This window comes from Doryrhamphus excisus, chromosome 9, assembly GCF_030265055.1.
Source record: "Doryrhamphus excisus isolate RoL2022-K1 chromosome 9, RoL_Dexc_1.0, whole genome shotgun sequence".
Classification (NCBI taxonomy): Eukaryota; Metazoa; Chordata; class Actinopteri; order Syngnathiformes; family Syngnathidae; genus Doryrhamphus; species Doryrhamphus excisus.
Genome location: NC_080474.1, coordinates 876,503 through 902,667, shown reverse-complemented (window position 1 = coordinate 902,667; position 26,165 = coordinate 876,503). Strand labels below are relative to the sequence as shown.

The 26,165-nt window shown below is 45.1% G+C and overlaps 1 protein-coding gene across 2 annotated transcripts in view; it reads left to right on the top strand.

Moving 5' to 3' along the window:
- kalrna (kalirin RhoGEF kinase a) overlaps positions 1-26,165 on the top strand; it is a 72,779-nt gene that overhangs the window by 11,270 nt on the left and 35,344 nt on the right. For both annotated transcript variants that reach the window (XM_058081189.1, XM_058081194.1), the window contains exons 2-34: positions 6,086-6,160; positions 7,760-7,874; positions 8,262-8,454; positions 8,522-8,695; positions 10,005-10,088; positions 10,228-10,359; positions 10,458-10,580; positions 10,686-10,808; positions 10,877-11,068; positions 11,194-11,325; positions 11,409-11,507; positions 13,051-13,182; positions 13,458-13,580; positions 13,674-13,865; positions 15,003-15,172; positions 15,238-15,412; positions 15,488-15,740; positions 16,818-16,984; positions 17,236-17,355; positions 19,052-19,120; positions 19,469-19,618; positions 19,691-19,840; positions 20,078-20,192; positions 21,069-21,184; positions 21,265-21,387; positions 21,508-21,690; positions 22,643-22,764; positions 22,913-22,979; positions 23,050-23,159; positions 24,327-24,396; positions 24,553-24,642; positions 25,869-25,961; positions 26,029-26,140. In XM_058081189.1, coding sequence (XP_057937172.1) covers positions 6,086-6,160; positions 7,760-7,874; positions 8,262-8,454; positions 8,522-8,695; positions 10,005-10,088; positions 10,228-10,359; positions 10,458-10,580; positions 10,686-10,808; positions 10,877-11,068; positions 11,194-11,325; positions 11,409-11,507; positions 13,051-13,182; positions 13,458-13,580; positions 13,674-13,865; positions 15,003-15,172; positions 15,238-15,412; positions 15,488-15,740; positions 16,818-16,984; positions 17,236-17,355; positions 19,052-19,120; positions 19,469-19,618; positions 19,691-19,840; positions 20,078-20,192; positions 21,069-21,184; positions 21,265-21,387; positions 21,508-21,690; positions 22,643-22,764; positions 22,913-22,979; positions 23,050-23,159; positions 24,327-24,396; positions 24,553-24,642; positions 25,869-25,961; positions 26,029-26,140 — 4,344 coding nt within the window. The remainder of the gene's footprint in view (positions 1-6,085; positions 6,161-7,759; positions 7,875-8,261; positions 8,455-8,521; positions 8,696-10,004; positions 10,089-10,227; positions 10,360-10,457; positions 10,581-10,685; positions 10,809-10,876; positions 11,069-11,193; positions 11,326-11,408; positions 11,508-13,050; positions 13,183-13,457; positions 13,581-13,673; positions 13,866-15,002; positions 15,173-15,237; positions 15,413-15,487; positions 15,741-16,817; positions 16,985-17,235; positions 17,356-19,051; positions 19,121-19,468; positions 19,619-19,690; positions 19,841-20,077; positions 20,193-21,068; positions 21,185-21,264; positions 21,388-21,507; positions 21,691-22,642; positions 22,765-22,912; positions 22,980-23,049; positions 23,160-24,326; positions 24,397-24,552; positions 24,643-25,868; positions 25,962-26,028; positions 26,141-26,165) is intronic.

Genomic DNA, 26,165 nt, shown 5'->3' with positions numbered 1-26,165 from the left:
ATCCCTCTCTGTGTGGGGTTTGCATGTTCTCCCCGTGCATGCGCGGCTTTTCCGGTTTCCTCCCCCATTCCGAAAACATGCTAGGTTAATTAGCGACTCCAAATTGTCCATAGGTATGAATGTGAGTGTGAATGGTTGTTTGTCTATATGTGCCCTGGGATTGGCTGGCCACCAGTCCAGAATGGACCCCGCCTCTCGCTTGAACACAGCTGGGATAGGCTCCAGCACCCACCACAACAAAATGAATGAATGAATGAACAATAAACCCTCATTTCCATCACACTACCACCACCATATTTGACTCTTCTTTTTACCAAATGTCAAATGGAATGGGACACACTCTCAGTATTTCCCCAAAGGTCTTGGGTCTTTGTCCAGCAGGGGTTTTGGTCTTTTGGCCGTTTTTGCTCGCCAGTGTTTTTCTTAGGGTGGAGTCATGAACACGGACCTTCTTTGGATGCTGTTGTGGGGTCTTTTGTGACCTCTCAGATGAGTCGTGGTTATGCTCTTGGAGTTATTTTGGTTGGCGGGCCGCTACTGGGAAGTTTCACTTCGGTTCCATGTTTTGGCCATATATGTGGATAATGGCTCTCACCGTGGTCGGCTGGAGTCCCAAAGCCTTTATAACATTATCCAGACTGATAGATCTGGATAAGTGTCTTTCTTGTTCTTGTTGAATGACTAAAAAATTGAATTAAAAAGTCACTTTTCGTAAAGGTTTCACCACGCCATGCCGCAGTTTCACCCAGGAACGGATTTTATTTATTGAGTGCGTCAATACCGTATGAACAATTGTGTGTCGGATTAAAAATAGCATCGTTATGAATAATTAACAGCTGCTCCCCGCTACATTTGTTTGCAGTCTGAGCTCCTGGATCATCATGCCCCCCCACCCCCAACTGACCCCACGTCCCCGGGGGGGGGGGGGGAGGCGAGAACCAGCTGTGTCGCCACATGCCGCACGTGTCTGCCACCCCCCCCCCCCCCCCCCCCCGCTAATTGTTGCTGTTGTCGACCTGTTTGCCGTTAAAGAGAACGTGAGAGTGACAAACGGTTACGGTCTTACATGCTGACGTTTAGCTCCTGTCGCCGTGGCAACACACCCCGCCTGGCAGCTGGTCGTCAGGGCAGCTGTCGCCGAGCTGCATGTCGCGAGACACATGACCTAAGCGTGTACAGGTTGTCCCTCGTACACACACGGGGCCATGGAGTAAAAAGGAGTCAGTGTCGATATTTAGTCGATTTAGTCGGTATTTATGCTGACTGTAACACAAAAATTGTTATATGATCGGAATGCTAATGCTAACGTATAAAAGATAAATTCAGGATAAATGATATCAGACACTGTAGTTCTGATTCCGTGGCGTCATCATGCCTCCCCCCGCCCGCGTGCCGCGGCGCCCTAATCTGTATTCTCGACTTTCCCGACGGCACGCAAAGGAGGCGAGAGACGCCATTTATTGGGAGCAGTCACTCATTCACGGTTATTAAGACTTTTATTCACTCCGTCTTCTCATTCTCGGTGAAAGGCGGCTTGTTGCTTAGCGATATGCGCACGGCAGCACTCGTGCACGCTAGCACCGTCCAATCAGAAGACGGGAAAAGGTTGCTGGTTTTGTCGCAGTTGATGTTTGAAGTGGCGAGGCTGGATGAAGAAAGTGTGTTTTGGCGTGCGGCTAGCTTGACATCCCAGTCAGGAAGAATTTGCATAACTATGTATGGCTATATAATCATCGAAGCTACCAAAAGGAAGGTTCGATTCCCGTCTATCATCAAAAAAAAAACTTTTTTACCTTTTTCTGTTCTACAGTAATCAGCAGTAGAACATAAGTAAGTTTCAGGAAAATATCAGTTCCCGACTAAAAAGGAGAACAACTGCTTTTTATTTGAACCTTAAGTATTCCTTTCAAGCTGAACTTTTTTTTTAAAGAAGCCAGGGTGGCTTAGCTGCCGCGGATCCACTTGACCGGCCTCGAGCTGTTGAGTCCAGCATCCATATGCTGCTGCAATCACGGCCGTATGGCTCCTGTTGGATGGAGAAAACACATTGAGCGTAGGAGACGCAGAAGGGAGGAGGCAAAGACTAAAAGTATACCATAACCACCCAGCAGGTTGGTGATAAAAGGCAGACAGACGTCAGGTTGGAAAAGGCCAGCAACCAGATGAAGGCGACATGTTGCTGTGTTTTTGTTTTAGCTTTTTTGGAGGTTATCCAGAGGGAGACGCAACAGGAAGTGTGTATTGTCATTGATTTCACCGCCTAATGTAATGACTTCACACACGCACGGTGGACGAGTGGTTAGCATGCAGGCCATGTAGGAGATCTGGAACACTTGGGTTGGATTCTCTGTCTAGCTACCTGTCTAACGTCCAGCTACGTGTCTAACGTCTAGCTACCCGTCTAACGTCTAGATACCCGTCTAACGTCTAGATACCCGTCTAACGTCTAGATACCCGTCTAACGTCTAGATACCCGTCTAACGTCTAGATACCCGTCTAACGTCTAGCTACCCGTCTAACGTCTAGCTACCCATCTAACGTCTAGATACCCGTCTAACGTCTAGATACCCGTCTAACATCTAGATACCCGTCTAACATCCAGCTACCCGTCTAACGTCCAGATACTTGTCTTACGTCTCGCTACCTGTCTAACGTCTAGCTACCCGTCTAACGTCTAGCTACGTGTCTAAAGTCTAGCTACGTGTCTAACGTCTAGCTACCTGTCTAACGTCGCGATACCTCTCTAACGTCTAGCGACCTGTCTAACATCTCGCTACCCGTCTAACGTCTAGCTACCTGTCTAACGTCTCGCTACCCGTCTAACATCTAGCTACCTGTCTAACGTCTCGATACCTCTCTAACGTCTAGCGACCTGTCTAACGTCTAGCTACCCGTCTAACGTCCAGCTACCTGTCTAATGTCTAGATACCCGTCTAACGTCTAGCTACCCGTCTAACATCTAGCTACCTGTCTAACGTCCAGCTACGTGTCTAACATCTAGCTACCCATCTAACGTCTAGATACCCGTCTAACGTCTAGATACCCGTCTAACGTCTAGATACCCGTCTAATGTCCAGCCACCCGTCTAACGTCTAGATACCCGTCTAACGTCTAGATACCCGTCTAACGTCTAGATACCCGTCTAATGTCCAGCTACCCGTCTAACATCTAGATACCTGTCTAACATCTAGATACCCGTCTAACATCTAGCTACCCGTCTAACGTCTAGATACCCGTCTAACGTCTAGCTACCCGTCTAACGTCTAGCTTCCATGTCTACCGTCTCGCTACCCGTCTAACGTCTCGCTACCCGTCTAACGTCTAGCTACCCGTCTAACGTCTCGCTACCCGTCTAACGTCTAGCTACCTGTCTAACGTCTCGCTACCCGTCTAACGTCTAGCTACCCGTCTAACGTCCAGCTACCCGTCTAACGTCCAGTTACCCGTCTAACGTCTAGATACCTGTCTAATGTCTAGCCACCCGTCTAACGTCTAGCTACGTGTCTAACGTCTAGCTACCCGTCTAACGTCTGGCTACCCGTCTAACGTCCAGTTACCCGTCTAACGTCTAGATACCTGTCTAATGTCTAGCGACCCGTCTAACGTCCATATACTTGTCTAACGTCTCGCTACCTGTCTAACGTCTAGCTACCCATCTAACGTCCAGTTACCCGTCTAACGTCTAGATACCTGTCCAACATCTAGCTACCTGTCTAAAGTCTAGATACCCGTCTAACGGCTAGCTGCCTGTCTAACATCTAGATACCTGTCTAACGTCTAGCCACCCATCTAACATCTAGATAACCGTCTAACATCTAGATAACCGTCTAACGTCCAGCTACCTGTCTAACGTCTCGATACCTGTCTAACGTCTAGCTACCCGTCTAATGTCCAGCTACCCGTCTAACGTCCAGCTACCTGTCTAATGTCCAGCTACATGTCTAAAGTCTAGTTACGCATCTAACATCTAGCTACCTGTCTAACATCTAGCTACCTGTCTAATGTCTAGCTACCGGTCTAACGTCTAGCTACCTGTCTAACGTCTAGCTACCCGTCTAACCTCTACGTCTGTCTACCTCTGACTAGCAACATTTCAACGTGCATGAAGAGCTAGATACACTATAGCTGTTTCATGCATACTTCACATGCAGCCTCTTGTGGAGGTCATTAAAAAAATACTCGAAGTTGCCTACAGCCGCATTGTAGGGCTGTGTCAAGGCTTTGTCTGTGATTGGAGCTTGACAAACTTGTGTGTGTGAGACGTTCCTGTGGCAAAAATGGCAAAATACTTCCTCCCAACAATGATGGATGGGCCCCCAACACACACACACACACACACACACACGCACACGCACACACACATTGTAAGTTGTTGTTGATGTTGGCAGCCAATCCCCTTCTCACTTTTCCTTCCTCCATTTCCTAGAAACATAAACTGTTTGGTGAAATGTAAAAGTACTTTATCATGTACACGTTAGAGTACTCTATGGGGGGGGGGGGGGTTCTACCTTCGTCACGCCACAAGCACGTATGTGTTTTTAGTAGCTCTTCTTGCTGCACACAAAAGGGTGCAAATTTGGGAGCACAGGTGGGGGGGGGCACCTGCAAGGCATTTCTGGCAGATGACTGGAGTTGCTGGGGGGGTCCAGTGGTCCCGGACCCCGGACCCAATGAGCTGCCATATTGTGGTCGGGTCCGGACCCAATGAGCTGCCATATCACAGTCGGGTCTGGACCCAATGAGCCGCCATATCACGGTCGGGTCTGGACCCAACAAGCCACCATATCACGGTCGGGTCTGAACCCAATAAGCTGCCATATCACGGTCGGGTCTGGACCTAATGAGCCGGCATATCCCGGACCCAATGAGCAGCCATATTCCGGACACAATGAGCAGCCATATCACGGTCGGATCTGGACCCAATGAGCCTCCATTTCACGGTCGGGTCTGGACCCAATGAGCTGCCATATCACTGTCGGGTCTGGACCCAATGAGCCACCATATCACGGTCGGGTCTGGACCCAATGAGCTGCCATATCCCGGACCCAATGAGCCGCCATATTACGGTCGGGTCTGGACCTAATGAGCCGCCATATTACGGTTGGGTCTGGACCCAATGAGCTGCCATATCCCGGACCCAATGAGCCGCCATATTATGGTCGGGTCTGGACCCAAAGAGCTGCCATATTACAGTCGGGTCTGGACCCAATGAGCCACCATATCACGGTCGGATCTGGACCCAATGAGCCACCATATCACGGTCGGGTCTGGACCCAATGAGCTGCCATATCACGGTCGGATCTGGACCTAATGAGCCTCCATTTCATGGTCGGGTCTGGACCCAATAAGCCGCCATATCACGGTCGGGTCTGGACTCAATGAGCTGCCATATCCCGAACACAATAAGCCGCCATATCACGGTCGTATCTGGACCCAATGAGCCTCCATTTCACGGTCGGGTCTGGACCCAATGCGCTGCCATATCACGGTCGGGTCTGGACCCAATGAGCCACCATATCACGGTTGGGTCTGCACCCAATGAGCCGCCATAGCCGAAGGATTACTGCAGTGAAGGGAAGCGTGTAGAATATGGATGGACTCCTTGAGTTCCAAGTCCTTCCACCCTAGCTTGTGCTGATGATGCTTTGGCCAGGCTGCGTCTGGGTCGCATTAGCGCCTCACCAAGTGGCTGACATGAAATATTTGGGGGGGCAGCCCGACATGTGAAATCTGTGGCCAGATCTTCGTCTCTTTAATCCACGCGGGGATTGGCTAACATTCATCTTTCACACAGCAGGAGGCCATCTTTGTCTTTCTTTGCGGAGAGGTGGGGGTGCGTGGAAAGAACGTCCCGGGATTAGCTCGGATTAGAAATGGCAATCCGTATCCATGAGTTTGAATCCCAGTTATGGAACCCAAAAATGGAAGTCAAACGAAGGAGTACGGGAAGCCATTTTTTTATTTCACCACATTTTCCCAAAGCGCTTGTGTCAGCGTGCGGCTCCGTGTTTTTCCCTCCCAGGAATGTTGATCTGATAATTGGATTAATTATAAAATCATAAAGCTCTTTTTTGTCTTGCTGCAGGCTGCATGAGGACTGAAGGCATCAAGGCGTCGGATGTTCTCCCCGTCTTGAAGGACAAAGTGGCGTTTGTGTCGGGTGAGTGTCGGAGGAAATGACCACAACAGGGATTAGCGTGTTTTCCTATTGTCATGCTAGCCCTGAAGCTCCATTATATATCACCAGTGCTTTTAGTAAGCCCTGAACGCAACACGGTGTATGTGACGTGATTCCTCAACTTTGCTTCAATATGTTATGTGTTGCTTCTAATTGTCTGAAATTAAATTGGCAAAAAGCACATTTATAGTTGATGGCGCTAGCCATGACGAGCTAGCTCTTGCTAGCCTCATTTCTGGAAGTGATGTCATCATGGTGCTATCACCTCTCAGCTAAAGCAGAGTAAACAAATGCTTCTCCTGGTCGATGGTGGACTTGGTTGAGTATATTTTTCATCAAAATCGTCAAAAAGTCGTCATACCAAAATGTTGCGTTGCTGCTGGATGTTCATAGCATCCATCATAGATACTATACGGGCCACAGGAAGTTATTTTTTCTTAATGACATCATACAAAAACAGATCTCTCAAAGTTGAATAGATTTTGGACTTTAATCTGAAAAATGGACCCAATAAGCCGCCATATCACGGTTGGGTCTGGACCCAATGAGGCGCCATATCACGGTCAGGTGTTGACCCAATGAGCCGCCATATCACGGTCGGGTCTGGACCCAATGATCCGTCATATCACAGTCGGGTCTGGACCCAATGAGCCGTCATATCACAGTCGGGTCTGGACCCAATGAGCCGCCATATCACGTTGGGGTCTAGAACCAATGAGACGCCAAATCACAGTCCGGTCTGGACCCAATGAGCCGCCATATCATGGTCGGGTCTAGACCCAATGAGCCGCCATATCACGGTCGGGTCTGGACCCAATGAGCCGCCATATCACGTTCGGGTCTAGAACCAATGAGACGCCAAATCACAGTCCGGTCTGGACCCAATGAGCCGCCATATCATGGTCGGGTCTAGACCCAAGGAGCCGCCATATCACGGTCGGGTCTGGACCCAAAGAGCCATCATATCACGGTCGGGTCTGGACCCAATGAGCCGCCATATCACAGTCGGGTCTGGACCCAAAGAGCCATCATATCACAGTCGGGTCTGGACCCAATGAGCTGTCATATCACAGTCAGGTCTGGACCCAAAGAGCCATCATATCACGGTCGGGTCTGGACCCAATGAGCCGTCATATCACAGTCGGGTCTGGACCCAATGAGCCGCCATATCACGTTCAGGTCTAGAACCAATGAGCCGCCAAATCACAGTCCGGTCTGGACCCAATGAGCCGCCATATCCCGGACCCAATGAGCTGCCATATCACGGTCGGGTGTGGACCCAATGAGTCGCCATATTACGGTCGGGTGTGGACCCAATGAGCCAGTGTCCCACTGCTCAGTGTCTTTCTTAGGGTCTTGAACACTGACCTTAACTGAGGCAAGTTTGGCCTCCACGTCTTTGGATGTTGTTGTGGGGTCTTTTGTGACCTGTTGGTTGATGTGGATAATGGCTCTCACTGTGGTTGGCTGGAGTCCCAAACCTTTATGAACTAATATTCACATTTGTTTGCCGATCTGAGACACTTAAGGACGAGTGCCGATGTTTGAGTGACGTGTCTATCAGCTAAACCCTATGCACAGGTGGGCGGGACAAACGAGGCGGCCCCATCCTGACCTTCCCCGCAAGAAGCAACCACGACCGAATAAAGCAGGAGGACCTGAGGAGGCTGGTCACCTACCTGTCTACCGTTCCCAGGTACTCGCTTACCTCTCATCACATTTGTTGCCACAACGACGAGTTCTGGGCGGACGGCGCCGACAGGAAGTTGCATTTAAAAGCATCAGAAGAAGGTGCTGGACCTCCTCCCTGCAGTGGGTCTCATCGTTGTCCCATATGAGACCCACTACAGTGTGAAGAGGGCTGGGCTGAGCATGCAGCCCTGCGGTGCTCCTGTGCTCAGGACCAGGACCAAATCCTTCAGTAGCGGCCATTTCAAGGCAGACAGAACATATAAACATGGAACCTACCACCTTAGCACCTACCACCTTAGCACCTACCACCTTAGCACCTTAGCAAGCTAATAACCGCCGGGGCCTGGAACCAGCGCCAGGTCCAAAAAACAAGTCCTGGTTTTGTCTGCAGCGAGGACGTCTGCAAGAGAGGCTTCACCGTCATCATCGACATGCGGGGCTCCAAGTGGGAGTTAATCAAGCCTCTCCTCAAGACCCTCCAGGAGTTCTTCCCGGCGGAGATCTGTGTGGCGCTCATCATCAAACCCGACAACTTCTGGCAGAAGCAGAAGACCAACTTTGGCAGCGCCAAGTTCTCCTTCGAGGTGGGTGGTCTCCTGTCATCCGCCCTCCGAGCGTAACCCCGGCTGACCTTTCCCTGCTCCCCGCCAGACCAGCATGGTGTCCGTGGAAGGTCTGGCCAAGCTGGTGGACCCGTCCCAGCTGACAGACGACTTTGAAGGCTCCCTGGACTACAACCACGAGGAGTGGATGGACCTGAGAGTCTCCCTGGAGGAGTTCATGTCCAACGCCGTCCACCTGCTGTCCAGACTGGAGGACCTGCAGGTGGGACCATGGATGGATGGATGGATGGTTGGATGGATGGATGCATGGATGGATAGATGGATGGATGGATGGATGGATAGATGGATGGATGGATGAACAGATGGATGGATGGGTGGGTGGATGGACTGATATATACTTGGATGTTTTCATGGATGAATGGGTGAAGCGATGACCCAATCAAATGATGGTAGACTAGATGAATGAATGAATGAATGAATGACTTAATGGATGATGAATTGATGACTAGATAAAAAGATGTTGAATAGAAGAATGAATGAATGAATGACTTCATGAATGAACTGATGAATTGATGACTAGATGAAATGATGTTTGACTAGATGAATGAATGAATGAATGAATGAACTGGAGAATTGATGACTAGATTAAATAATGGTTGACTAGATGAATGAATGAACAAATGACTTCATGAATGAATGAATGACTTCATGGATGAACTGATGAATGAATGAATGAATGAATGAATGACTTCATGGATGAACTGATGAATTGATGACTAGATGAAATGATGTTTGACTAGATGAATGAATGAACTGGAGAATTGATGACTAGATGAAATGATGGTTGACTAGATGAATGAATGAATGACTTCATGGATGAACTGATGAATGAATGAATGAATGAATGAATGAATGACTTCATGGATGAACTGATGAATTGATGACTAGATGAAATGATGGTTGACTAGATGAATGAATGAATGAATGAATGAACGGAGAATTGATGACTAGATGAAATGATGTTTGACGAGATGAATGAATGAAGGCCATGGATGTATGGATGAATGGGTGAATTGAGATAAATGGTAAATGAATACAGAATCTTTGCTAAATGGATGAAGCAATGTTTGGGTAGTTGGATGAATGAGTGAATCTCTGACTGACTGAATGAATGAATGAATGAATGAATTACTTCATTGATGAACTGGAGAATTGATGACTAGATGAAATTATGTTGAATAGAAGAATGAATGAATGAATTCATGGATGAACTGATGAATTGATGATGAGATTAAATGATGGCTGACTAGAAGAATGAATGAATGAATGAATGAATGACTTCATGGATGAACTGGTGAATTGATGACTAGATGAAATTATGTTGAATAGAAGAATGAATGAATGAATTCATGGATGAACTGATGAATTGATGATGAGATGAAATGATGGTTGACTAGATGAATGAATGAATGCACAGATCTCCGGTGGGATGGATGATGGTAAACGGATGAATAAAATAATGGCCGACTTAATGAAGGGGTGATTAACGGATCCAATGTCGTCCATTACAGGAGCTGTTATCCAAGAAAGATTTTCCCTCTGATGTTGAAGGATCTCGTCGGCTGATAGAAGAACACACGCAGCTGAAGAAGAAGGTGAGCTGAAGAAGTCCAAGTTGGTCCTCAAAGATGTTCTCTGGGTTCCCTGAAGGCCTCGGCCACGTACTTTATTGATCCACATCTCTAAGTCCAGATGTTTTAGCAGCTAACCTGATCTCTCCCGGCCCCGATGAAGGTGCTGAAGGCTCCAGTGGAAGAGCTGGATCGGGAAGGCCAGCGCTTGTTGCAGTGCATCCGATGCAGCGACGGTTACTCGGGGAGGAGCTCCATCTCCGGATCTGCTGACTTCCAGAGCCTGGTCCCCAAGGTAACGTTGTCCCATGAAGCTATCAACACTCTCTGGAGGGTCAAAGATACAGAAGATGCTTTCCATGGAGAGACAAGCCCAGTGTGGCGTCTTCTCAGGTGGCCAGTCTGCTGGACAAGCTCCACTCCACCAGGCAACATCTCCACCAGGTGTGGCACGTCAGGAAGCTGAAGCTGGACCAGTGCTTCCAGCTGCGCCTCTTTGAGCAGGACGCAGAGAAGGTGAGTGGTAGCGGCCGATGAATAATAATAATAATGAGGACATGTTTTGGATGTAAACACTCGTTAGCACGTCTGAGGCTAACGAGTTGGCTCCCGTGCGTTCAGATGTTCGACTGGATCAACCACAACAAGGAGCTGTTCCTGCAGAGCCACACCGAGATCGGCCGAGCGTACCAGCACGCCGCCGAGCTGCAGACGCAACACAACCACTTCGCCATGAACTCCATGGTAGGCCCCGCCCCGGCTCCGTCGCGGCCGCCCGAGCTAGACGCCATGTTGTTTGTGCCTCCCTCCAGAACGCTTACGTCAACATCAGCAGGATCATGTCGGTGGCCGCCCGCCTGGCCGAGGCGGGCCACTACGCCTCCACGCAGATCAAACAGATCTCGGGTCAGCTGGACCAGGACTGGAAGAGCTTTGCCGCCGCTCTGGACGAGCGCTCCACCATCCTCGCCATGTCGGCCGTTTTCCATCAGAAGGCGGAGCAGGTGAACTTGATTTGTTTTGTTTGGTGTCTCATAATATTAGATTAAAAAATATTAAAATTATATAAAAATATAAAGTTGCCCCCCTGGCGGCACTTTGAGATATTTTTCCCCCCTGTGTACTCCAGTTCTTGTCGGAGGTGGAGGCCTGGTGCAAGGTCTGCAGCGAGGGGGGGCTGCCCTCGGAGATGCAGGAGCTGGAGCTGGCCATCCACCGCCACCAGAGCCTCTACGAGCAGGTCACCCAGGCCTACACCGAGGTACACGTCTCGCCTGAACGCATCACTGCTGCTCGAGTGGTGAATAGAAAGTCGTCCTTTTCCACTTCCTCCGTGTCTTCCAGGTGAGTCAGGATGGAAAAGCCCTCCTGGACGTCCTCCAAAGACCTCTCAGTCCCGGCAACTCCGAGTCCATGACGGCCACCGCCAATTACTCCAAAGCTGTGAGTGACTTCCACTAATCCCTCCTTTACGGGGCTTCGTTGGTTCCAGATAATTCATAATTCCATTCCTGCTGAGTCGGATTCCTTCTTTATGCATGGAATGTTTTGGTAGTTAGAGCATAGAAAACCTCTTTGCCACCTGCTACATACACCTTTTAACATGATTAGAGCCCTCTGGACATGGGATAGCACCCCTATGGCCACCTTTACACTCCTATTACCCAATATAGTAGACAAAATAAGACATGGAAAACCTCTTTGCCACATTCTACATCCACATTTGAACATGATTAGAGCCCTCTAGACATGAAATAACACCCCTATAGTCACCTTTACACTCCTATTACCCAATATAGTAGACAAAATAAGACATAGAAAACCTCTTTGCCACCTTCCACATACGCTTTTTAACATGATTAGAGCCCTCTACACATGTAATAACACCCCTATAGTCACCCCAACACCCCTTTAAGTCAATATAATAGAAATAGTAAGACATAGAAAACCTCTTTGCCAACTTCTACATCCACTTTTTAACATGATTAGAGCCCTGTAGATATGAAATAGCACCCCTATAGTCACCTCGACACTCCTTTAAGTCAATATAATAGACATAGTAAGACAAAATAAGACATAGAAAACCTCTTTACCACCTTCCACGCCCACTTTTTAACATTATTAGAGCCCTCTAGACATGACATAACACCCCTATAGTCAACCCGACACTCCTTTAAGTCAATATAATAGACATAGTAAGACAAAATAAGACCTAGAAAACCTCTTTGCTACCTTCCACATACACTTTTTAACATGATTAGAGCCCTCTAGACATGATATAGCACCCCTATACCCACCCGTACACTCCTATTACCCAATATAGTAGACAAAATAAGACATAGAAAACCTGTTTACCACCTTCTAAATACACTTTATAACATGATTAGAGCCCCGTAGACATGAAATAACACCCCTATAGTCACCCCAACACTCCTTTAAGTCAATATAATAGAAATAGTAAGACACAGAAAACCTCTTTGCCAAGTTCTACATCCACTTTTTAACATGATTAGAGCCCTGTAGATATGAAATAGCACCCCTATAGTCACCCTGACACTCCTTTAAGTCAATATAATAGACATAGTAAGACAAAATAAGACATAGAAAACCTCTTTACCACCTTCCACGCCCACTTTTTAACATTATTAGAGCCCTCTAGACATGACATAACACCCCTATAGTCAACCCGACACTCCTTTAAGTCAATATAATAGACATAGTAAGACAAAATAAGACCTAGAAAACCTCTTTGCTACCTTCCACATACACTTTTTAACATGATTAGAGCCCTCTAGACATGATATAGCACCCCTATAGCCACCTGTACACTCCTATTACCCAATATAGTAGACAAAATAAGACATAGAAAACCTGTTTACCACCTTCTAAATACACTTTATAACATGATTAGAGCCCCGTAGACATGAAATAACACCCCTATAGTCACCCCAACTTACAGTTTTGACATTTCTCCACTGCTGTTCAGGTCCACTGTATCCTGGACGTGGTCCATGAAGTGCTCCACCACCAGCGTCGTCTGGAGAACATCTGGCAGCATCGAAAGGTCCGACTGCACCAGCGGCTGCAGCTGTGCGTCTTCCAGCAGGACGTCCAGCAGGTACCAAACACACGGCTGCTTCCTGTCTTCAGGGTGCATCCAGTCCACATGAAGGTCTTATGTGACCCAGGAGGTGGACTTTAGGGTCCATCCAGTCCACGTGAAGGTCTTATGTGACCCAGGAGGTGGACTTTAGGGTCCATCCAGTCCACGTGAAAGTCTTATGTAAATTGTTGGTGCCTCGGCTGCCTCACACGGCAGAGAAAGGACAGGGTGTCACGTGAGACGGGTAGGATCCATGAAAAGTAAGGCGGTGCGTTGCGTGTGTACGTCAGGTGATGGACTGGATCGAGAACCACGGCGAGGCCTTCCTCAGCAAACACACGGGCGTGGGAAAGTCTCTTCACCGAGCTCGAGCCCTGCAGAAACGACACGACGACTTTGAGGACGTCGCTCAGGTCAGGACGCTTGTTTTGACCACGGTTACCACGGCGACTGGGAAAATAATAGCATTATTCTTAGTAACATGGACGACCCCTCGCTGCTTCCAGAACACGTACACCAACGCCGACAAGCTCCTGGAGGCGGCCGAGCAGCTGGCCCAGACGGGCGAGTGCGACCCGGAGGAGATCTACAAGGCGGCGCGGCACCTGGAGGTCCGGATTCAGGACTTTGTGCGGCGTGTGGAGCACAGGAAGCTGCTGCTGGACATGTCGGTGTCCTTCCATACGCACACCAAAGAGGTGAAAACCCTTTTTAACAGCATTAGAGCCCTCTAGACATGACGTAACACCCCTATAGGCACTTTTACAGTCATATTACCCAATATAGTAGACATAAAAACAGAAAATAAGACAGTGAAAACCCTTTTTTAACAGCATTAGAGCCCTCCAGACATGACATAACACCCCTATAGTTAGAAAATCACACCCCTAAACAGAAAATAAGACAATGAAAACCCTTTTTTAACAGCATTAAAGCCCTCTAGACATGCCATAACACCCCTATAGTAGACATAATAACGGAAAATAAGTCGATGAAAACCCTTTTTTAACAGCATTAGAGCCCTCTAGATGTGACATAACACCCCTATAGTAGACATAAAAACAGAAAATAAGATAGAAAACCCTTTTTAACAGCATTAGAGCCCTCTAGACACGACATAGCACCCCTATAGTAGACATAATAACAGAAAATAAGACAATGAAAACCCTTTTTAACAGCATTAGAGCCCTCTAGACTCGACATAGCACCCCTATAGTAGACATAAAACAGAAGATAAGACAATGAAAACCCTTTTTAACAGCATTAGAGCCCTCTAGACACGACATAGCACCCCTATAGTAGACATAATAACAGAAAATAAGACAATGAAAACCCTTTTTAACAGCATTAGAGCCCTCTAGACATGACATAACATCCCTATAGTAGACATCAAAACAGAAAATAAGACAATGAAAACCCTTTTTAACAGCATTAGAGCCCTCTAGACATGACATAACACCCTATAGTAGACATAAAAACAGAAAATAAGACAATGAAAACCCTTAACAGCATTAGAGCCCTCTAGACACGACATAGCACCCCTATAGTAGACATAATAACAGAAAATAAGACAATGAAAACCCTTTTTAACAGCATTAGAGCCCTCTAGACACGACATAGCACCCCTATAGTAGACATAAAAACAGAAAAGAAGACAATGAAAACCCTTTTTAACAGCATTAGAGCCCTCTAGACATGACATAACACCCCTATAGTAGACATAAAAACAGAAAATAAGACAATGAAAACCCTTTTTAACAGCATTAGAGCCCTTTAGACATGATATAGCACCCCTATAGTAGACACGTATCGTGAATCGTCATCTTTTGGTCCAGCTGTGGTCGTGGATGGAGGAGCTCCAGAAGCAGCTGCTGGACGACGTGACCTGCGACTCGGTGGACTCGGTGCAGACGCTGATCCAGCAGTTCCAGCAGCAGCAGACGGCCACGCTGGAGGCCACGCTCAACGTCATCAAGGAGGGGGAGGAGCTCATGCAGCAGCTCAGGTAGGAGCGAATGAAAGCCTCGGCGACGAGCGCGGCGACAACTTCCTCTGTCCGGCTCTCCTCAGGGACGCGGCCATGTCCACAAACAAGACGCCCCACTGCAGTTCCATCGCTCACATCCAGGGGGTGCTGCAGCAGCTGGACGAGGCTCAGGGCCAGATGGAGGAGCTGTTCCACGAGCGCAAGATCAAACTGGACATCTTCCTCCAGCTGCGCATCTTTGAGCAGTACACCATCGAGGTACAGATCCACCAGATCTTTCCGTTCCGACCTTCCACCGAGCCCTTGAGGTGCCAAGACGAGATCTTTACTCAGGTGACCGCCGAGTTGGACGCCTGGAACGAGGACCTGTCTCGCCAGCAGAGTGACGCGGCACGCTCGAGCAGCAGCGGCGGCGGCGGAGGAAGCGCCGGTGGCGCCCCCTCTGGCGGGGCGGAGGACATCGCCCTGGCGGAGCAGCGACTGAAGAGGCACGCTGAGAGGAAGGCGGCCATGAACAACATGACCTATGAAGTCATGCAGCAAGGACAAGACCTGCACCAGTACATCATGGAGGTCCAAGCCTCGGGTAGATCAGCAAATCCATCAAACCAGTTGAATGAACCCATCCCAGTAGTGAAGGCCATGGTGCCTCCACAGCTGCACTAGCTTATGAAGCTAGCTTCATAAGTGTTCTTTTGTGATATTAGTACTTTATTCCCATATTGTGACTTTATTCCTGCAATATTTTGACTTTATTCCCATATCATGATTTTATTCCTGCAATATTTTGACTTTATTCTTGCAATATTTTGACTTTATTCCCATATCATGACTTTATTCTTGCAATATTTTGACTTTATTCCCATTTCATGACCTTATTCCTGCAATATCATGACTTTATTCTCATAATATTTTGACTTTATTACTGTATTGTGACTTTATTCCTGCAATATTTTGACTTTATTCCCATATCATGACTTTATTCTTGACTTTATTCCCATATCATGACTTTATTCCTGCAATATTTTGACTTTATGCCCCGTATCATGACTTATTCCTGCAATATTTTGACTTTATTCTTGCAATATTTTGACTTTATTCCCATATCATGACTTTATTCCTGCAATATTTTGACTTTATGCCCGTATCATGACTTATTCCTGCAATATTTTGACTTTATTCTTGCAATATTTTGACTTTATTCCCATTTCATGACCTTATTCCTGCAATATTTTGACTTTATGCCTGTAAAATGACTTTATTCCTACAGTATTTTGACTTTATTCCCATATCATGACTTTATTCCCATAATATTTGGACTTTATTACCGTATTATGACTTTATTCCTGCAATATTTTGACTTCATTCCCATATTATGATGTTATTCCTGCAATATTTGAACTTTATTCCCATATCATGACTTTATTCCTGCAATATTTTGACTTTATTCCTGCAATATTTGGACTTCATTCCCATATTGTGATGTTATTCCTGCAATATTTTGACTTTATTCCCCTATCATGACTTTATTCCTGTAATATTTTGTCTTTATTCCTGCAATAGTTGGACTTTATTCCCATATCATGACTTATTCCTGCAATATTTTCATGATTTTGAACATCAATGAAAGCAATGAGTGTATTGACGTCTCATCCTGCCTCAGGCATCGAGCTGACGGGGGAGAAGGACATGGACTTGGCCTCTCAGGTCCAGGAGCTGCTGGAGTTCCTTCACGAGAAGCAGCAGGAAGTGGAGCTGAGCGCTCAGCACACGCACGCTCGACTGGAGCAGAGTCTGCAGCTGCGCCACCTGCAGGCCGAAGTCAAGCAGGTACGCGTCGAGACACGCGGCGTTGGTTTGTGTTTGGCCGGAAGGAGCCAACGGGCGAGCCAACGGGCGAGGCAGCGCCACCGTTGTGGAAGGATGCGGCTGAATTATTAACGAGCTTTTACGGCCACGTGCTTCTGCTAGCGCGCTTTCGCTCATCTCGGAATTCTGACGCCACAAAAAGATGGATGTTTGGGAGCGAGGCGGACCTGCTGATGTCGCCGTCGCTCATGTGCCATCCTCTTCCTCTCCAGGTTCTCGGCTGGATCCGTAACGGCGAGTCCATGCTGAACGCCAGCATGGTGAACGCCAGCTCGCTGTCTGAGGCCGAGCAGCTGCAGAGGGAACACGAGCAGTTCCAGATGGCCATCGAGGTGCGTGCACGTGCACGTGCGCACACATAAGACGGGGACGGGTGCCAGTGCAGACTGTACTTTAGTCCTAATTGTTTCTGCATGCCGCGTCTGACTTTCAACAGGAGCAGATGTGCACTTTTCATACTTTGATACGCCCACGCACGCTTTGTCGTGAGGGGCTCGGGGGGTCGGGGGGGGGCAAAGATCTGCTTAGAGCCACACGTGTACATATGCTTATTACAGTACAGTACAGTTACAGTATATACAGTATATATGTACTTCAGCTCAGCTTTGTCATATAGGTGAAAAAGATAGCTTCATAAGTGTTATTGTCATGATATTAGTACTTTATTCCCATATCATGACTTTATTCCTGCAGTATATTGACTCAATTTCCATATCATGACTTTATTCCTGCAGTATATTGACTTTATTCCCATATCAGGATTTTATTCCTGCAGAATATTGACTTTATTCCCATATCATGACTTTATTCCTGCAGTATATTGACTTTATTCCCATATCATGACTTTATTCCTGCAGTATATTGACTTTATTCCTGCAGTATATTGACTTTATTCCTGCATTATATTGACTTTATTCCCATATCATGACTTTATTCCTGCAGAATATTGACTTTATTCCCATATCATGATTTTATTCCTGCAGAATATTGACTTTATTCCCATATCATGACTTTATTCCTGTATCATGACCTTAATCCTGCAGTATGTTGACTTTATTCCCATATCATGACTTTATTCCTGCAGTATATTCACTTTATTCCCATATCATGACTTTATTCCTGCAGAATATTGACTTTATTCCCATATCATGACTTTATTCCTGCAGTATATTGACTTTATTCCCATATCATGACTTTATTCCTGCAGAATATTGACTTTATTCCCATATCATGATTTTATTCCTGCAGAATATTGACTTTATTCCCATATCATGACTTTATTCCCGTATCATGACCTTAATCCTGCAGTATATTGACTTTATTCCCATATCATGACTGTATTCTTGCAGATTATTGACTTTATTCCCATATCATGACTTTATTCCTGCAATATTTTGACTTTATACCCATATCATCACCTTATTTCTGCAATATCATGACATTATTCCCATATCAGGACCTTATTCCTGCAGTATTTTGACTTCATGCCCATATTACGATTTTATTCCTGAAATATTTTGATTTTATTCCTGTATCATGACTTTATTCCTGCAATATTTTGAATTAATTCTGAAATTATGACTTTATTCCTGCAATGTTTTGATTTTATTCCCATATCATGACTTTATTCTTGCAATATTTTGACTTTGTTTCCGTATTATGACTTTATTCCTGCAAAATTTGACATTATTCCCATATCATGACTTTATTCCCATAATATTTTGACTTTGTTTCCGTATTATGACTTTATTCCTGCAAAATTTGACATTATTCCCATATCATGACGTTATTCCCATAATATTTTGACTTTTTTTTACCATATTATGACTTTATTTGCTGCAATATTTTGACTTTATTACTGCAATATTTTGACTTCATTCCCGTATCATGACTTTATTCCTGCAATATCTTGACTTTATTCCCAATAATGACTTTATTCTTGGTCCTGGACACCCCTGCATGTATTGGTATTGATACAAGTCCGCCATTGTAAGAAGAGTAAACGTTGTTCTCCTCTTCGTTTTCTAGTCTCTCTTCCATGCCAACTCCCTCCAGAAGACCCATCAGAGTGCTCTTCAGGTCCAGCAGAAAGCTGAGGTAAAAACAAGATGGTCTCCTTATGCTTTGTGTACTATGGACTATGTACTATGTACTATGTACTATGTACTTTGTACTATGTACTGTACTGTATCATCCAGTATAACGTCCTTTCCTTGAGCATCCACTGTCCGTGTACGTTTTCCTCCTGTGTTCACCACGCCACGTCCCAGAGGCGCCGCTGAGCGCTGACCCGATGGTGGCGTCGTTCCGACTTTATGTTTAACGTGCTCTCCAGGTTTCAGGTCTAACCCGATTTCCGAGTTTCAGTTCTTGGATGACAGGAGAAAAGTCATTTGAGGGGTAGGAACGTAGCTCGTCTTCTCACCTCCACCTCCCTGGTCTCAGATGATGCTTCAGGCCGGCCACTACGACCCGGACGCCATACGCGGCTGTGCCGAGAAGGTGGCGGTCCACTGGCAGCAGCTGATGCTGAAGATGGAGGACCGCCTCAAACTGGTCAACGCCTCGGTGGCCTTCTACAAGACGTCGGAACAGGTACGAGATGTTACGTCGTCCGTTTGTGGAAGAGAACCCCACGCTAACCGGGTGGGGGGGCGTCTAACCCAGGTGTGCAGCGTCCTGGAGAGCCTGGAGCAGGAGTACCGGCGGGACGAGGACTGGTGCGGCAGTCAGGAGAAAGTGGGAGCGCCGGCCGAGTGCGAGCACCTCCTGCCGCTCATCAGCAAACACCTGGAGCAGAAAGAAGCCTTCCTCAAGGTCAGCACTCATACGGCGTACTCATACAGGGGGGGGGGCAGTCATGCTCCGGGGCTCCGGGGGAAGGTACCAGTGAACCACCAGGAGATCTTGGCAGACCAAGACCCCAAGGAGGCAATAATAATAATATAATAATAATAAATAATATACAATATCATTTGATATAAGTAGATATGATGATAAGGTCAAAGAAGGTAAGAAGGTTAGCATTGACGCTATGACCCCCCCGCCCCGCAGGCGTGCACGCTGGCCCGCAGGAACGCCGAGGTCTTCCTCAAGTACATCCACAGGAACAACGTGAGCACGCCGGGAGCCGCCAGTCACCCCAGAGGGCCCGAGCAGCAGGTCAAAGGTCAGAATTTGACGAGAATAACATCGGAATAGAAAGTCATTTTAGTTAGAAAAGCTGAAATATTCCATAAAAAAAATTGAAGTTGTTATGTTATGACAAACCAACACATTTTTGGAAAATTAGCTTGGAAAAATTTTGTAAAAAATTGGGAATAAAGTCAAAATATAATGGCAATAAAGTAAAAAAAAAAAAATAATAATAAAAAATAAAAAATAAAAAGAATAATATAATGAGTAATATAAATGAGTAATATGAAAACATAATATTTTAAATAAAAATATTACAATACAGACATTATAAGATGAGTGAAACAGGAAGAAGAAAGATGGAAAATAAAATAAAAAAATATTTAAAATTATTAAAAGAAATGTAATAATTTTACAAGAATAAAGTCAAAATATTCAAAGAAAAATTCCGCAAATTTCATGAGAAAAGTTATAATATTTGGGGAATGAATTCAGAATATTCCAAGAGGAAAATTGCTGAATTAATTTAAGAAGAAATTTGAAATAACTTTATCAATAATTATTCAAACACAACATTTGTTTTTGGTAATCTCATTGACCCTTGACCTTGAGCCATCATAGAAATGATATTTAAGGTGGCCAATGGCAGGTTGCACCATGGTCACATGACCCGAGAGCAAAGATTGTTCAACATCATGGTCTAGGGGAAGGATACAAAGCTAGCTCAGAGATTTCAGCTGTCAGGTTCCACTCTGAGGAACATAGTGAGGAGATTGAAGACCACATTCACGGTTCTACTTGGAAGGTTGGTGAGAACTGTCCACCCCCTGTGGACCCACCACCAACGAAAGCAAGAATTTGGGTCCATAAGGTCTACAATTGTGGACTTTATTCTTCTTCCTTCCTCCAGCAATTCTCAATGAGCTTCTGCAGAGGGAGAACCGAGTCCTCCACTTCTGGACTTTGAAGAAGAGAAGACTTGACCATTGTCAGCAGTACCTTGTTTTTGAACGCAGCGCCAAGCAGGTAGGTGTGAGGGGGCGGGGCTTCTCCGGCTTATGTTTGAAGACCTCAAGAGTGGCTTTTCTCCGCGTGTGACCGTGTAGGCGCTGGACTGGATCCAGGAGACAGGTGAGGTCTACCTGGCCACCCACACCTCACCTGGCGACAGCAGCAAGGAAACGCAGCAGCTGCTTCATGACCACCGCCACTTCCGACTCACCGCCAAGGTCAGTACGGCGGAACCTCGGTTAGCATCCGCCTCGCTTAGCGTGTTTTTTTGGTTCACATTCAAAATGTACATCAACAAGCGTTAAGGAGGAGGACTCTCCCGATCTCCGTGTCTCCAGCAAACCAAGGAGAAGGTGAAGCTCCTCATCCAGCTGGCCGACAACCTGGTGGAGAAAGGCCACGCCCACGTGTCGGAGCTGAAGCGCTGGGTGAGCACGGTGGACCGCCGCTACCGAGACTTCTCCCTGCGCATGGCCAAGTACCAGGAGACCCTGGAGAGGAGCCTCGGCGTCTCCTCCGAGGTGGACCATCTTTCATTAGTATTCATCTTCTTGAATACCTTGTAGCTTGTACCCCCCCTCTGCCTCCCCCACACACCCCAAGGTCACCTTGCCTCCAGCGCTGCCCCACCCTGGTGTGTGAATGCGGGTGAACATTTGGGGGTGGTCACAGTGGCCGGATTGGGCAGCTGTGTCTCCACGTGTACCTTACTAATGAATAATGAATCATGGCTTCAACAAGGAATTGGACTTCATTTCATTTATTGAAAAAATTTAGAAAAATTATTTTCAGTTTTTAAAAAATATACAGTATTATTTGATTATTTTTCCTAATTAAATAATTTAATCATAATTACTAAAACATACTCATTACGAAAATGTTTTGGATTGCTTTTTATTAACAAAATTAAATACATATATTTTAAAATGTATGATTAATTACATTTTAAAATTAATGTAATTACAATTTTTTATTAATTTTAAATCTTCAGAAAAAAAGACGACATTTGATAATAATTTTCATTTCGTTTATTGAAAAAATTTTGAAAAATTATTTTCAGTTTTTAAAAAATATACAGTATTATTTGATTATTTTTCCTAATTAAATAATTTAATCATAATTACTAAAACATACTCATTATGAAAATGTTTTGGATTGCTTTTTATTAACAAAATTAAATACATATATTTTAAAATGTATGATTAATTAATTAATGTAATCAATTTTTTTTTATTAATTTTAAATCTTCAGAAAAAAGACGACATTTGATAATAATTTATATATATTAATTTATATTATTATACATATATTATGTATAATTATATATATATATATATATATATATATATATATATATAAATATATATATAATATATAATAATTTATAGTTTATTATTTGTTTTTGTTTAATTAATGTCTTATTCATAATTAATAATAATAATCATAATAATTTGTGAAAAAAAAAATTCCCAGGACAACAAGGACTTGGAGCTGGACATTATTCCCGCCAGCCTGACAGACGACCCCGAGGTCAAACTGCGTGACCCCAGCCACGAGGTCAACGAGGAGAAGAGGAAGTCTGCGCGCAAGAAAGAGTACGTTTCCATACGCAGTAATACTGTCTAGAGTACATGCAGAGTATACATACAGTGTGAAAAAGTACGTACCGATCACTTCTTGGCTGAAATGTAACGTGTTCGATGTCGGACGCCAAGTTGAGCTCTCATTGGTTGACGGTCTCAGGTTCATCATGGCCGAGCTCCTGCAGACTGAGAAGACCTACGTCCGAGACCTCCAGGAATGTCTGGAGGTGAGAAAGTGACCCGCGTTCGTCGGGTGTCCCGTAGCGGATGCTAACCACGAGTGTCTTGGTTGCCCAGACCTACCTGTGGGAGATGAGCAGGGGCGGAGACGAGATTCCGCCCGCCATCGCCAACAAGGAGCACGTCATCTTCGGGAACATGCAGGAGATCTACGACTTCCACAACAAGTGAGGAACTTGGAAGGCGGTGTTGATACCGTGTTTCATAAAACAGGGGGACTGCGAACCACTCCCTGGGGAACGCCGCTCAAAAGTCACGTACCTGATGTGGATTAAGCCACGCCTCCAACAGCCTCCACCCTTCTTTGTCTTATTATGTCTACTATATTGGGTAATAGCAGTGTAAATCTGACTATAGGGGTGTTATTTCATGTCCGGAGGGCTCTAATCATGTTTAAAAGTATATTTTGGAAAGGTGGTAAACAGGCTTTCTATGTCTTATTTTGTTTTATTATGTCAACAATATTGGGTAATAGGAGTGTAAAAGTAACTATAGGGGTGTTATTTCATGTCCAGAGTGCTCTAATCATTTTAAAAATTATATTTAGAAAGGTGGTAAACGGGCTTTCTATGTCTTATTTTGTCTTATTATGTCTACAATATTGGGTAATAGGAGTGCAAAAGTGACTATAGGGGTGTTATTTTATGTCCAGAGTGCTCTAATCATGTTAAAAAGTATACTTAGGATGGTGGTAAACGGGCTTTCTATGTCTTATTTTGTCTTATTTTGTCGGCTATATTGGGTAGTAGGAGTGTAAAAGTGACTATAGGGGTGTTATTTCATGTCCAGAGGGCTCTAATCATGTTAAATTATATTAAGAAAAGTGGTAAACAAGTTTTCTTTGTCTTATTTTGTCTCATTATGTCCACTAATCGGGTAATAGGAGTGTAAATCTGACTATAGGGGTGTTATTTCATGTCCAGAGGGCTCTAATCATGTTAAATTATACTAAGAAAAGTGGTAAACAAGTTTTCTTTGTCTTATTTTGTCTTATTATGTCCACTAATCGGGTAATAGGAGTGTAAATCTGACTATAGGGGTGCTATTTCATGTCTACAGGGCTCTAATGCTGTTTTTCAAAGTTATAAATATGATTTAAAAGCTGACATGAGTTGACAAAATAAGCAAATTCTTCTGCCGCTTTGGCCGACTGCAACGTCTACTGGCTCCCTTCACCAGTTCAAAGATGTTTCCTATTTGGGGGAGGATTTGTAAGGAGGGTTAGCGTTAGCCACCAGCGTTTGTGTGGCTTGGAGGACAAGTTTGAAGAAAAAGAAAAAGCTGAACCGGATCCAGGATTTTCATGACTGCTGACTTTGGTTTTGTTTTGGCAGCATTTTCCTGAAGGAGCTGGTCAACTACGAGCAGCTTCCAGAAGACGTTGGACACTGCTTCGTCACCTGGGTAATTTTTATTCATTCATAGATTTTATTTTATTTTTTTTATTTTTTTTTTGGAAATATGTTTTGCATTTATTTTATTTTTATTTTATTGCATTTTGTATTTTTATTCATGAGATGAATGCTAAACAAGGAGTCAGTGAGCGCGTTCCTCCTGCAGGCGGACAAGTTCCACATCTACGTGGATTACTGCAAGAACAAACCAGACTCCAGCCAGCTCATCCTGGAACACGCCGGAACCTTCTTTGACGTGAGGACTCTTATTAGCTTGCATGCTCATAAATGACCATAAATGACCATAAATGACCATAAATGACCATAAATGACCATAAATGACCATAAATGACCATAAATGACCATAATAACATCATGCACAGACAGAAAAGGAATCAAAAGTTGTCCTTCCCAGTATTTGCCAGCAGAGGGCACTATTGGCTTATGTAACGGATGCAAGGGACACAAGCTATGTTGGCATGCTAAGATGTTATAGTTCATATTTTTCATATATTTCATAGTATGCATTTCAAGAAAACTTGCGTCTCAGCTTTGTCTTTTGTTTGTTTGTTTTATTTTCCTGTATTTATTTCTGACTTTATTTCTGGATTGGATTTAAACCTAATTCCCCCAAACGTTTGATCATACATTTTTACTCAAGTTATTCTCATAAAATGACCACTTGTTCTCGTTACATCACTGCAGATTTTTCCATGTTTGCTGTTGTGTTTTGTAAAAATAGTTTTTTGTTAAATTTTATTTTTAGAATGAGGCGCGGGCCAACAATAAAACAGCAGCGGGCCGCAAATGGCCCCAGGGCCGCACTTGGGACACCCCTGGCTTTAAACATTAAACATTCATTCATTTTCTACCGCTTTTTCCTCACGAGGGTCGTAGGGGGTGCTGGAGCCTATCCCAGCTGTCTCCGGGCGAGAGGCGGGGTCCACCCTGGACTGGTGGCCAGCCAATCACAGGGCACATATAGACAAACAACCATTCACACTCACATTCATACCTATGGACAATTTGGAGTGGCTAATTAACCTAGCATGTTTTTGGAATGTGGGAGGAAACCGGAGTACCCGGAGAAAACCCACGCATGCACGGGGAGAACATGCAAACTCCACACAGAGATGGCCGAGGGTGGAATTGAACCCTGGTCTCCTAGCTGTGAGGTCTGCGCGCTAACCACTAGACCGCCGTGCCGCCCTAAACATTATTTGATATTGTTTATTATCTTTTAGCTAGATTAGATTCCTCAATATTATAATATTTATTACAACAATTTATCATAATAGTTGTTTATTTTCATTTATTTATAGAAAATAAGTATTATTCATTATTATTATTTGTTATTAGGTTGTTTCAAAAGAATATTTGTAGGATGATATGGTAGTGAAGACAAACTATGAGGACCCTCAGTATGCTAATAACGTGTGTGTGTGTGTGTGTGTGTGTGTGTGTGTGTGTGTGTGTGTTCAGGACATCCAACAGCAGCGAGGACTGGCCAACTCCATCTCGTCTTACCTCATCAAGCCGGTGCAGAGGATCACAAAGTACCAGCTCCTCCTGAAGGTACGACCGGAGACGTCATGGCGACGTCGACGAGCGCTCCTCAATTGTTGTCCTCCCCGCCGTGCAGGAGTTGCTGTCGTGCTGCGAGGAGGGCAAAGGGGAGATCAAGGACGGTCTGGAGGTCATGCTCAGCGTCCCCAAGCGAGCCAACGACGCCATGCACCTGGCCATGTTGGAAGGTACGGCCCAAACCATGTCCCGGAC